We start from the raw sequence: 12,650 nt of genomic DNA on the forward strand, positions 1-12,650 counted from the left end.
TTCCATGGCTATGGGGCTGCGGAAAAACACTTTACTCACACAAAAACAGTTTTGTTTCTTATTTTTTTCGTTGTTTTTTTTATGAAATGACAAAAATTACGTAGATCTTTTGCCGCCACCGGGGCAGGGCAGGCAGGGCCACAAGCACGCAAATACAACCGACGACACATGCGAGGAGGAGGCGAGCCAGAGAGCCACACAAGATGAACATACAATATGTATGTACCGATATGGCTCCACATATTATACACTATAGACACACAAGAGTCACTCATATACCTAACCATTCATGTGTGTACATTCGTATGGCTGTGTATTTCTGATATTCGTGGACAATAACGATCCAAGATCATGATTCCAGAGATCAAGCAAGATCCCATACTGGAATGGCTTTTGAAACACCTTCAGTCGACAGTCAACCGGTTCGAAGCGGACTGAGAACCGATTAAGGTGCTGCATCTTAAATACGATTGGAGCTGTAATCATAAATAGTTCTTACTGGACGTTCAGCTGTTCCTGGTTTTTGCTGGTTTCTAAGCGATTCCCATACTCTATCCGATTTGAACCCGATTTGGCTACCTTTTTGGCTATTACGTATGCGATTATTTCTGGAATTCCTGGCAGATTTTCGGTACTTGTTTTTGTGTGCACTTTTTGATTACCAACACCCCTCTCCCCTGTGGTGTGGTCGGGGCTTGTGCGATTGCAAAAGCCAGAGGCTGGCCCTGTCTGATAAGAGCGAAGCGGGTAGGCAGTGATAAGCATCGAAGTGCGACCACAACGATGCCTCGGCTACTGGTATACGTACTGCTTCTTTCTTCCCATTTGCCTCAGATTTTCCATTTTTCCATAGCTTTCTGCCTTTTCCTCCGCCTCCACCTCCGCCTCCGCCCTCGACTTCTGGTGGTGGTGCTGCTGGTGTTGCTTTGCGCGATCCATTGGCGATAACGTCAAGAGCAAGAACCAGAGCACACAACACAAGAACCGAGCGCCACCGAGAGTGGCGGACACACCGATCCGATGAGCATCGGGGATGGGATGGGGATGGGGTTGGGGATCGGGCGAGAGGCACACTCAAAGATCGAATGAGAGAGAGAGAGATAGGGGAGAGAGCGCCAGCAGCATCCAAACAAAGAGACAGTGAACAAACTAATGGACTCGGCGGACACTCGTAACCGGCGGACGGACAGGGACTGTGGCGTGCCGCTGCCGATTATAAAAGAGCCGCCCCGACGCCACTTGGAACGCATTGTCCATTCGCTCTTGGAGCCGCGTGGAGCTCCTCCAACCAGTGAACACCATCCGTATCCGTATCCGTATTCGTATCCGCATCCGTATTCCCAATCCGTTAACCGCTGAGTGCCGTTCACGTGCATCACTTTCATCCAGGTCCGGAGGGCAGAAAAACGTTTAAGTTTGCGAAATCGACGACGACGACGACGACGAGGACAGCAGTAGTAGGTGCGTATCCCAGTCCCTTTTAGTCCTATACCCATCCGAATGCATAGCCTGCCCAAAGAGGATAAATGTGATGCGGGGTTGTGGATCGTGAATCATCTTTGAATTTCATTGAGATTCAATTGGCTTCGCGTCTTCCTGGTACTCGTACTCGTAAATAAGATTAAGATGCAAAACGAAACGATCTTATTTTCTGGTTTCCCAGAGGGGCATTATTCCACATTTTTATTCCGATACGATCCGTTCCGTTCCGATCTGATTCGATGCGATCCGATCCGATCCGATGGCTTCTTTTCCCCCGCTTGAAATACAGAGTAAGGGCTTTAAATAAAATTTAAAAAAGTGCATAAATTAATTATGCAAACTAAATTGTCGCCCGCCCGCGAAACACAAAAGAAAAGCGAATCGACAATAACAGCATTCAAATTGCTCGTACAATATTGAACGGGTAAAACGCGACAGCAAACAGCACCTGTCCTCCAAAACGATCTCCATCCCCGCCGGATGGGCCTCCGCCGAAGAGCCTACCCTTTATTCTACCCGCTTGAACCATGGGATAAAAGGGATTTTTCAGAAGAAGTCTAAGGTGACTTCCATCTCCAAGTGATCCATTTTATCCAAGAAGTGATCCCCATCCTATCATTAGAGTTTCTGTCCACTGATCATTCTAAATTTCCGAATAGTCTAATATTAAGTCATTCAATTTCACCAGATCTCCAGCGATAGGCTGAATCGTATTGAATCACACTGATCGAGAATAGCTTGAGGAGGTTGCTCTCGCTGTTGCTGAGAGAATCCCAGATCCCAGGTCCATATAGTATGGAGTATTAGTCATGTTTTGTTTTGCTTCTTCGGCTGTGCTACCCCGCACATAGATGTCCCAACTCTCGATCGTAATACGGAACTCGGAATTCCGCCGAGCTCTTGATGCTTTCGTCTTCTCTGGTTCTCTGGCTGTCTGCTCTCTGAGACTTTTGTTTTCGGTTCGCACATATTGTTTTCAATTGGGAATTGGACAATTAATTGAAATGTTTGTGCAGCGATCAAAACGGGGGGTGTCCGAGTAGGCGACGGCTACCAATTGAAGATGAAGATGAAGAAAGATCTCATGAAAGAGTGAAGAATGAAAACCAATTCAAACAAGTTTGGGCCGCACGCAGTTTTATTAACATTCAGCAATAACTGAACACTGAACGAGCATATATACAAAAAATATATGTTCGATTCAATATGCCATAAACACGTATGTATATGTATGTGTCGGGATTGTTATTGTTTATAGATTAAAATATACGAGTATGTACGCCCCAAATTGAACTCGAATGAAGCGAATGCAGAAACCCCACGATCGGTATCGATCCCCAAGAGCCAAGACAACCACCCATCCTCGATCGTTCCGTTCCGTTTCTCTGCGATTCGGTTCGTTCCATATCTGGATTCCTTTTTAATGAATTTAGTGAAAGTTCAGTCCGTGGATAGTGGTTTTCTGTTGCAATTCCAGGTATTCCAGAGGGGACGTACACACAATAGCAAAATTGTAGTCTATGGTTTTAAACCTCAACCCTTGGAACCTCGGAACCTTTGGGCCCTGGAACTGGTACTGTACAAGGTTCTCAAAATTTTCAAAGTTCAACGCTTTCCCGCTGAGCTCAAATTCCATTCAAAGTTTATACGGGATGCATGTTTAGTATTCTGAGGAATTAGGCTGTCCGTCAAAGAGCATAATTATCCAGTTTGAGTTTATCAATTTCAAATTTATTTGTTTTTGTCAGTCTGACAGTTTGCTGTGGGTGGAGGTGGGGGTGGAGGTGAAGGTGTAGGTGGGTGGAGAGGATGAAAATTTCTAAGCATTTCACAAATGTCTAATTAAATTAATTGTGGGCAGACAGGCGTGTGTGTGGACACATGGGGAAAAAGTACAGTTTGCTGTGGCGAAAATAAAGCGACGCGACAATGAAAAATGTGAAATGAACAAAGAACACGTTCCCCATGGGTATCGGTATGGGTATGGCTATGGGTCGGAGGTGCGATAATTTCCCAAATGAGGCAACAAGAAATTAGCGTCAAGTTACGCTCCATAAACGAAAGCGCAATGGGTGGGGGGGATTAATCAACTATTATGCAAGCCCTCGTTGGGTCCACGCTTTCATTTAATCTCCCCCTCTCTACCTCTCTACCTCTCTCTGCTAGAAACGGAGACAGTCACGTCTTGCATTGTGTCTAAGAACTGTACGTAAAAAAGTGTAGATCTCGAATTTCACTTTGCTTTGCTGCCTCCATATCATGATGCCGACAGACGTGTAAACCTTTTTGGCCAAAGAGTCTAAGGCTCCAGGTCCCGTGTTGCCAATTAGGCAATTAGCCCCCCGATTGACTTTAAGACCACAGGAATGATCTACGTCCTAGCCTAATGATATATGTATGCACTTGACCAGCGAAAAAAAAACCAAAAATTAAGGGGTTTAGGCTTGTAATTACCATATAACTCACTCCGGCTTATAGATCATTTTCTGTGAAATCTTTCTTCATATTTATTTTGTATTTTTCGAGAGACTTCCTCCCTGTCTCCGACACCGTACATGTGTCTGTATCTGTATCTGTATCTCTGCTGACTCAGTCACATGGCCAGCTTATACGATCATTGCTCGCTCGCATCGAATCCAATGTATCAGTAATCGCAATGACAACAACTATATATACATATGTATATATACAATATATGTAACAATATCAGCAATATATACCAACAACAACGATAATAATAATGCCGTTTATAAGTATCAAGTATTATTATTATACTTTTGATCGCTTAAGCCGCTGCCTGCTGCCGTTAATTGTTCTGCCCTCACAAAAGGGTTTGCGGATTCTCATTGGGTTTGTCACCCGCCATCTCTCCATCCAGCCATCGTTAACCGATCGTTAATCATCGTAAGTGATGAACTTGACTCGGACAGATCATGAACAGTCTTTCGTTCCAAGGGATCATGAGGTTGAGTGCTCTCATCGAAAGGATCTCCGCAGTGCACTGACACTAGTAATAGTGTTAGCCTGTGGTTAGGCTTTGCTTTCAATGATCGATTATTAATAGTCCATTTGAAGTTTCGCATTATTCTTGGAAAACGGGAAATCCCCACTTCCTCTTCGTCTCTCACCCAACTGGGTTTCGCGCCTAAATTTCGAATATCAATTAGTCCGATCGGAACAGTGGAACACAGGGAACACTGAAATGGTAGCGATGTGAAAGGGGGGGTGCCTTGGGGGTAGGTAGTATATGTATCGTCGCTCTGAGCGTCTGATAAGCCTCAGGGCGTGTTCCAGTCCCAGTTCGTTCCGCCACGATCGGGCCGACTCTGGCTCTGGCTCTGCCTCTGTCTCTGGCTTGGGACGCCTTTTTGGTGTATTTAAGCGCGCGCGTAACGCTTCTCAGATACTTTCCACCATTTGGCGCGAACAAACGCTCATCGAGAGACCCGCTAGACAGCCGCTAAAGACCGCTAATAAAATACCGCCCCGGCTTACGCTCTCCGCCAGTAAAACGCCAACAGTAATACTCGTACCCATCAAAACCAATCCAATCTAATCCAAAGAAATTTCGGTTTTTTGTTACTGTTTAAGTTTGAGTTTTCGCTTACGCTGACGTTCGAAACGGCTGCTCCCAATGCAGCTCGGTATTTCCGCACCGTCTGACAGTTAAAGTTTTTAATGTTTTCGCCAGCTAGTGACAATTGTCAGGCCAACCTGAGAACTTCTCGCACCACAAACGCCAAAATCCACAACAAGCAGAAACAGTCGCTCAGCTGACACCCAAAACAAATCGCCTTAACTACAATTTTAGTATACTTTCCATCCAATCTAAACAAAACAAAACGCAACAAAACGGAACAAAACAAAAACAAAACCAAAACCAAAACCAGAAAACCAGAAAATAAATAAATAAAGCCAAAAGCAAGTGCGAAAAGCAGCTTTCCCATATTCCCTTTTTGTCAAAAAATACAATATTTCATTGTTTAACAATAAGGCCCCCCGTCCCCCCCCGAAACACCGAAAACCCGAAACAAGTGCAACAAATCCAGCGATCTCGAAGCGATCTCCAAGCCGAAAACGAACGAATTCCCCATCCCCATCTGCCATACAACAGGTAAACGAATCCGAAAATCATTATCGGTCGTTCGAGTCAAGGAAATTAGCAAACGAAACAATTAGCTAACCGAATGCTAAATATTGTAGAGTTCATTCGATGGCACCCAAGAGAGCCCAATAGAGAACAGAGTAGAGAACTCTAGACGAATGTTGATGGAAATATTTGAGAATTCCCGCAAAAGTGTTTCATTTAATTGTTCATTCAGAAAGATTTACCAAGTGTATATCAATTTATACAGGTTTCAGAGATCTTATACACATTTAGCATCTTTGGGAGATCGTTTCAGTGCGTCATTTGCCAAGTTCTGGCATATTTTGTGAAACGAAATTAGCTTAAAATTAGTTTGGTTGATCAGATTTTCAATCTAGAGATTTTCAACCCAATTTTTTCGGCCCAGGGCACATCTCTGGCTGGGATTCCCATGCACAGGCAATGTACCAAGTATATCAAATGCGCTATGACCATGCAACCTAAAGGCGCAATGTCTCACTTTTATGTGCTAATTAATTTGAGATATGCAAAAGCGCAAAAACAAAGCAAATGCTGCACCATAAACGATCCGAGAGGCACAATCTCTGAATCCCCTCTTGAGTCTCCCTCCCATATGGCACATGCACTCGTATGTATATGCATCGACTGACATTGAAGTCTGTCTGGGAGTCTCGGAGTCTGGGACCCCGTCCAAGTCCGAGGTATTTCATTCACACGCAGTTTTTCCAGTTATGCGGCTGCGAAAAAGACAATCGTAATAAATAATACTCATAGTCGTAGTCGCAGTCGTAGTCGTAGTCGTAGTGCAAACTGGAACCGAATACGATTCTTGCCCGTGGTGTACGTAGTATATGCGAGTGCCTCGTAGATATCCACTTGGGATTGGATTTCATCATCTCTCTGGATCTCTCTCCCTGTCTCTGATGGAAAGGGAAATTCGAAATGGTAATGGAAATGGGGCTGTACTTGTACCTGGCACGAAGGCCAGGTGAAGGGCTGCCATTCCATGATTTCCGGAAGCGTAGAGTAGTACGCATCGAGGTCGGGGACCATCTCGAAGTTCTCGTATAGTAGCATAAAGCGTATAGATTCTTATACATACTTATGTATATACAAAATAAGAAATGATGTGGAAACGAAACGAAACGCATCGCTGCAGTCCACCCACAGAGCTAAATGCTACGAGACTCTCTCTGCCAGTACCTCTGCTCGCGCCACTGCCGCTGCCTCTGCCTCTGCCGGGCTGTCATCTCGATACTGTAACATTAACGGATGGCGTTACGCTGCCGTTACCGTTTCGGTTCCTGTTCTCCTTCATTGCACATTCGTGCACCGCCTGTCCTCTGGCTTCCCACCAGGTTCAATCGATGCGCGATAAGGTCATCGTAGATTTGTTGTTCCTTTTCGCCTAATGAATAAAGTGAAAGATTGCGCCCATAAATCACAAATTGAAAACACAATATGAAATGGAGCCGAAAGAAATGCAGGTGTCAGAGCCAGAGCCAGAGCCAGATCCGTAGCTATGTTAATTAACAGCTGTTTGGCTGGTTTTGCAGCACGTGACCGGGCAGCAGGCCATTACCATTGCCATTAACCAAATTGAATTATTGTGTGCTTGCTGTAAACGCTTTACACTGTATTTACATATGTATTTGTGCTCGTGCGTGTGCCCCGAACGTGTTTGATCCCAAAAGGCAGTCAACGGGCCATTACATTTGCTCGTCGCTTACAGTTCGTTTGCCTGTTCTCTTACATTATCCTAACAGACCGATAACAGCGGTAACATAACGGTGGACAGGCGTGAGAGGCAACAGCTGGGTGCCATGACAGGTTTCAACAAATTCGTTTTATTTCCCCAATTATTTATTAATAAAAGTGTCGCGATGTTCCGATGCCGATGCCAATGCGCTGCGCTGCGCTGGTGGGGGATTTTTTTATTATTATTATTTTCACGCCTTCAGCGTTTCGGCTAGTTCTCGCATTTCTCGACTATTTTGGGTATAATTTTTTATTAATCAATTACGGCGCTGTTTGTCTCGCCAATTAGATCTCGATTGTTGGGGGGCACATGCATACATAAATATACATACATATACATACATAGTATCTGTGGGAGCAGATCGTTTATTCAATTACTCCTCAATGGTCGCCTTGCGTCCCCAATTGAGCGATACCGAAGGGAGCCCCAATTCGACACGGGGTTAAAGATGTAACAAAGATTTCACCCAATGTAATATCTTTCTCACTCTTTCCATCTCTCTGTAATTGCAGATCGCTAAGCAAGGCACACACAACTGTACTTTTCTAAGCAGCCCTTGGCAGCACACAAATCGATCAATTTAATTTCCTTTTTGCTACGCGCACAAAAAGCCAACAAAAACTTGAACTATAGAATGGTAGAAGGTGATTCTGCAAAAGGTAAAAGCGAATGTAAGTATCCCTTGCTGAAGCACAGCCAGGAGCCAGCCATTGGATCACTGATTCTAATCTACGGGAACAACCCCTGTCCTATCTTATGTCATCCACAGCCTATAATGTAGAAGCTGGACTACAGCCGAACTACAATCAGAGCGCAGCAAGCAATCCATCAAACCATTCGACTGGCAACGCCAACGCCAATCCGCACATCGACAACCGAGCGATCATCCAGCCATATTCCCTGGGCACAGGCGCCAAGCAGCCGGAGTATCAGTTTGCGGCAGACAATCGCGGCTACGAGCCGGACACGACCAACACCAATGGCAAGCAGGACGTAGAGCGTGCGGTGGGCGGCGCTGCCGGCGACAGCAGCACCACCGAACACAATGGCAATGGCAATGGCAAGGACAAGGGGCGGAAGGGCAAGAAGGGGGCACCGCTCCCGGAGCCAACGAGTCCGATAGTCGCCAACTTCGAGCGGGCCATCGAGCTGTGCGGCTATGGCAAGTTCCACTATATACTGCTGGCCATTTGCGGCCTGGTCAGTACATCGGAGGAAATGGACGTCATCTCGATGTCGTTCATCCTGCCGTCGGCCGAGTGCGACCTGGATCTCAATACGGAGACCAAGGGTTGGCTCAATTCGATCATCTTTATTGGCATGATGGTGGGCGCCTATTTCTGGGGCAGCATCGCCGACAGCTTTGGCCGCAAGAAGGTGCTGATTGTCATCTCGTTCATGAATGCCTTTTGCATTGTCGCGTCGTCGTTTTCGCAAACTTACTCGTTTTTCATGCTGTTTCGATTTCTCAATGGCGCAGCGTAAGTATCTCGATCACCCGATCAGCCGAACACCCGAAGACCGAATCTCTCCCAGCATGTAACCCTCCCCGCCCAGCCTATTCTCTACCATCTACCATCTCCCATCATCCATTATCGATCAGTGTTGTTCGAGTGACACACGGGCCCGAACCCCGGGGCAGGGTGTTAATTCAATTAACTTTGTTATAAATAACAACAAAATATTTGAGCCACAATATCGTGACTGTTTATGCTAATTAAAGGCTCGAATCCGAGTCCGAGTCCGAGTCCGCGTCCGCGTCCGAAACCATTGCTGCCACAACCAAACAGAAACAGAAAAAAAAACACCACAGACGCAAACGAAATTGGAAAATCTCGGTGCGACCCCCTTGGGCAGGCCTTGGCCCCCTGGCTATGATTTACTTCGTAAATTAGTCATCCATCATCATCCACGCTCATATTGATCATTATTTTTCCCAATCGTCTGCTAATTACTTGAGCGCACTCCCAGAAATATTTCGCAATGTTCGGCCAGTCCAGGCCAGGCCATTCCATAGACATTGGTCATAGTGGGGTATAAAGGACCTGAACCTGAACATGGACCTGGGCTGCTGCAAGAGAAGATTCGAGACTCGAGACTCTTTTGAACTGTGATCATTTGTGAATGGAATTGGTGTTGTCTTTCGTTTCAGGCTCGGAGGCAGTGGTCCTGTCATCTGGTCGTACTTTGCCGAATTCCAACCGAAAGCGAAACGAGGCTCCATGCTGAGCTTCATGGCTGCCTTCTGGACCTTTGGTAACCTGTTTGTGGCCGGCCTGGCCTGGCTGATCATACCCACGGACATTGGCTTCAAGACCCCATATTTCACATACAACTCGTGGCGCATCTTCCTGCTGGTCTGCTCGCTGCCATCCTTCCTGGTCGGCTTCCTGCTCTTCTACCTGCCCGAGTCGCCCAAATTTCTGCTGACGCGCGGCAAGAAGGATCGCGCCCTGGCCATCTTCCGCGGCATCTTTGTGACGAACACCCGCAAGCGGCCGGACGAGTACATGGTCTACGATCTGGAGGTGGACGAAAAGCTGCTCGAGAGCTCGGCCAACAGCAAGAACAAGTACTCGCGCATGGTCAGCGGCATGGTGGACCACAGTCGTGCCCTCTTCAAGTCGCCGATCCTCAGATTCACCATAGTCTCGATCACCATTAACTTTACATTCCACATTGGCTACTACGGACTGTTGATGTGGTTCCCAGAGCTGTTCAATCGCTTCGAGGAGTACGAGAAGGCCTTCCCCGACTCGTCGGCCGGCGTCTGTACGGTCACCGAGTATGTGGTGGGCATTGCCCGCGAGAGTGCCAACAACGGCACCTGCTCGTCGGACATACCCCAGTCGGTGTTCATGGAGTCGCTCATCTCGCTCGCCTCTGCGCTGCCCGCCAACCTGCTGGCCATCCTCGGCATGGACATGCTGGGGCGGAAGTTCTTCCTGATTGCCGGCACCATGACTGCCGGCATTTGCTCGGCCCTCATGTACTTTGTGCGCAGCTCTCTGCAGAATCTCATCGTGTCGGCGATCTTCAGCGGGGCCATCTCGGCAGCCAATGCCGCCCTCGACTGTCTCATCACCGAAGTATTCCCCACCAAGCTGCGGGCCACCGGCGTGGCCATCTCCATGGTGGCGGCCCGTCTCGGCGGCATCATTGGCAACATTGTCATTGCCCAGCTGCTGGACAACTACTGTCCCTCGCCGACGTTCATTGTCTCGGGCCTGCTCATCGGCGGCGGTCTCATGTGCCTCCTGTTGCCCAATACGACGCGGAAGGAGCTCAACTAAGAACATCAGTCAGTAGTGTCCTGTCTGTCTCCTGTCCTGGTGCTACAAATCGCCACCAAATAATCGCCACCAAATCGCCAAAAAAGAGAAAAATATACATACATATATATAGCAACCGATCAGCAGAGATCAGCTGCAGAAATACGAACAGGAACGCCCCACACCCCACACCCTACGACCCACAATTTCCATTTTCCTCCCCTTAGCCCTTTGCCCCTTGACCTTCGCCCCATTCCCCTAACGGGAAAGAAGGCGATGGTTGTATCTGTGTATATATGGTGTGTGCTATAGAACACGACTATTTGTATCATCAGTAATTATTATACGATAGCGATAACGATAGCGATATTTCTTGTGTGTGGTCTAATTTTAACGCCTTTTACAAATGTCTATCGGAATTTAAATCGGAATAACAAGCAGCAACAAAAAACAAAACAAACTAACAAAGAAGCCCCTAAGCCAGCGAGAAGATATAGCAGCTAGGATCGATTGCGATCGATTTATGTACGATATTGTATGTACGATATGTATTTTGTGTATTAGTGGTAGTAAGTAACATACATATATACATATACATATTTGGCAAGCGCCGGCGCCGGCTGAAGCAACAGCAGATGGTGAGACGACACCAAAGGTGGCCAAAATCCAAAAAGAAACCCAACCGAAACTCCCTCTGCTGTCAATTATTGTTTGTTATTATTGCTATTTAATAATACATATTATATAGAACACACATACGTATATAACCTTATCTTTATATAACCATTTTATATAACATATAGTATACATATGTATATGTACCATATGTATGTATATATATACATTTTTTTTTGTTTTTTTTTCTCGTCGTCATATGGGACAAAGCACAGGAAGTGAAGGAATATTTGTAAAATTTAGTTATGTCATTACAAGTTACGCTACATATACATACATACATACATACTATGTACAAGAAAAAACCAAATAAAAAAAAAGAACAAACCACAAGATTGCTGTGTATTTGAATCGGGGTCAAAATTCCACATACAGATCCAAAAGGCTTCTCAGCGACTGACACGTTCCACCCACATAGCCGGGATAGAGATCAGCACGAATCGCGCATCTGCGGATGGGAACACGCGACTTGCCCAATATTTATTTGCTCAATGAATCTCCAACGGGCTGGGGCAAATATTGACGAGGACGTGGAGCTGGAGCTGGCCAGCGGGCCAGCAGGCCGGAATTAGTGTTAATTAAATAAATACACGGCCAGATTCGCAGACTCACAGATTCAACACGAGAATGCTAGGCTTCATCTCCAATTTAGCCATACAAACAGATCAGATCTCTGCTCTGTAAGCATGTCTGTATTCTTCCATTCTTAAATATAATAGAAAATAATATCTAGTAGAACAAATATGATAGAGAGATAAGTATATTCTGAGCACACACAATTATTTATAGGGATGTACAAAAAATCTTGAAATTTATTTATGGTGAGACATATAAATACCTTATGTTTTCTTTTACTTTCCAAATCCTTTAATGTCCTGTAGATTGTGTGGACAAATTCGTTGGGATGTGGATGTGAGTATTCTATGAAAGCACTGCTTTTGAAATAAGTACTTATGCGATTTAATTCTGAAATTCCATTGCATATATTAAAATCTTAATGTCGAGTCACGTCTGCCGCTTATAATAAAAGTATAACATGATTTTAACAATTAATCCAACTACAGTTTTCAATGCTCATCCATACATTGTAGATTGCTAGTAACCTCCCCAGTGCTATAATCCGGTATCGGATAGCTTTGGTCTCATTCAGATAGGAGGACGTAGGACTCGTAGCACTGCCATCACACACGAATTGGTACAGATATGATGTCGTAAATACGGTATATAGTAATATATCTCATGTGGAATCATTGGATGATCAAGGAGGATTTCTTTTCATGACATCGGGTACCCTTGCAGAGCCCAAGGAACTGGCACACAAATTGGACATGGGTCCTGGGGACCCAGTGACGCA

At 45.7% G+C, this 12,650-nt stretch overlaps 1 protein-coding gene across 3 annotated transcripts; it reads left to right on the forward strand.

The window, feature by feature from the left end:
- The first annotated feature begins 1,245 nt into the window (after window positions 1-1,245).
- On the forward strand, window positions 1,246-11,629 carry LOC4815696 (synaptic vesicle glycoprotein 2B). Of its 3 annotated transcripts, none has more exons than XM_015185766.2 (4): window positions 1,246-1,461; window positions 7,862-8,008; window positions 8,119-8,830; window positions 9,502-11,629. In XM_015185766.2, the coding sequence occupies exons 2-4, from the start codon at window positions 7,984-7,986 to the stop codon at window positions 10,640-10,642; spliced, it is 1,878 nt and encodes a 625-aa protein (XP_015041252.1). In that variant the 5' UTR covers window positions 1,246-1,461; window positions 7,862-7,983; the 3' UTR covers window positions 10,643-11,629. The 3 variants fall into 3 exon arrangements, with proteins under 3 accessions (XP_015041252.1, XP_015041251.1, XP_001355570.1); XM_015185765.2 differs by having other exon boundaries at window positions 1,247-1,461; window positions 7,862-8,020; XM_001355534.3 differs by lacking the exon at window positions 1,246-1,461 and adding an exon at window positions 5,430-5,596 and having other exon boundaries at window positions 7,862-8,020.
- Window positions 11,630-12,650: the final 1,021 nt, after the last annotated feature.

Source organism: Drosophila pseudoobscura, chromosome X (genome assembly GCF_009870125.1).
Source record: "Drosophila pseudoobscura strain MV-25-SWS-2005 chromosome X, UCI_Dpse_MV25, whole genome shotgun sequence".
NCBI classification, from domain to species: Eukaryota; Metazoa; Arthropoda; class Insecta; order Diptera; family Drosophilidae; genus Drosophila; species Drosophila pseudoobscura.

What these genes read in the sequence shown, in the direction of transcription:
- LOC4815696 (XM_015185765.2), top strand. Translation starts at nt 7,984, where the DNA reads ATGGTAGAAGGTGATTCTGCAAAAGGTAAAAGCGAAT. An exon ending in TGCAAAAGGTAAAAGCGAAT is followed by an intron (nt 8,021 to 8,118) that starts GTAAGTATCCCT and finishes TGTCATCCACAG; the next exon opens with CCTATAATGTAGAAGCTGGA. An exon ending in CGATTTCTCAATGGCGCAGC is followed by an intron (nt 8,831 to 9,501) that starts GTAAGTATCTCG and finishes CTTTCGTTTCAG; the next exon opens with GCTCGGAGGCAGTGGTCCTG.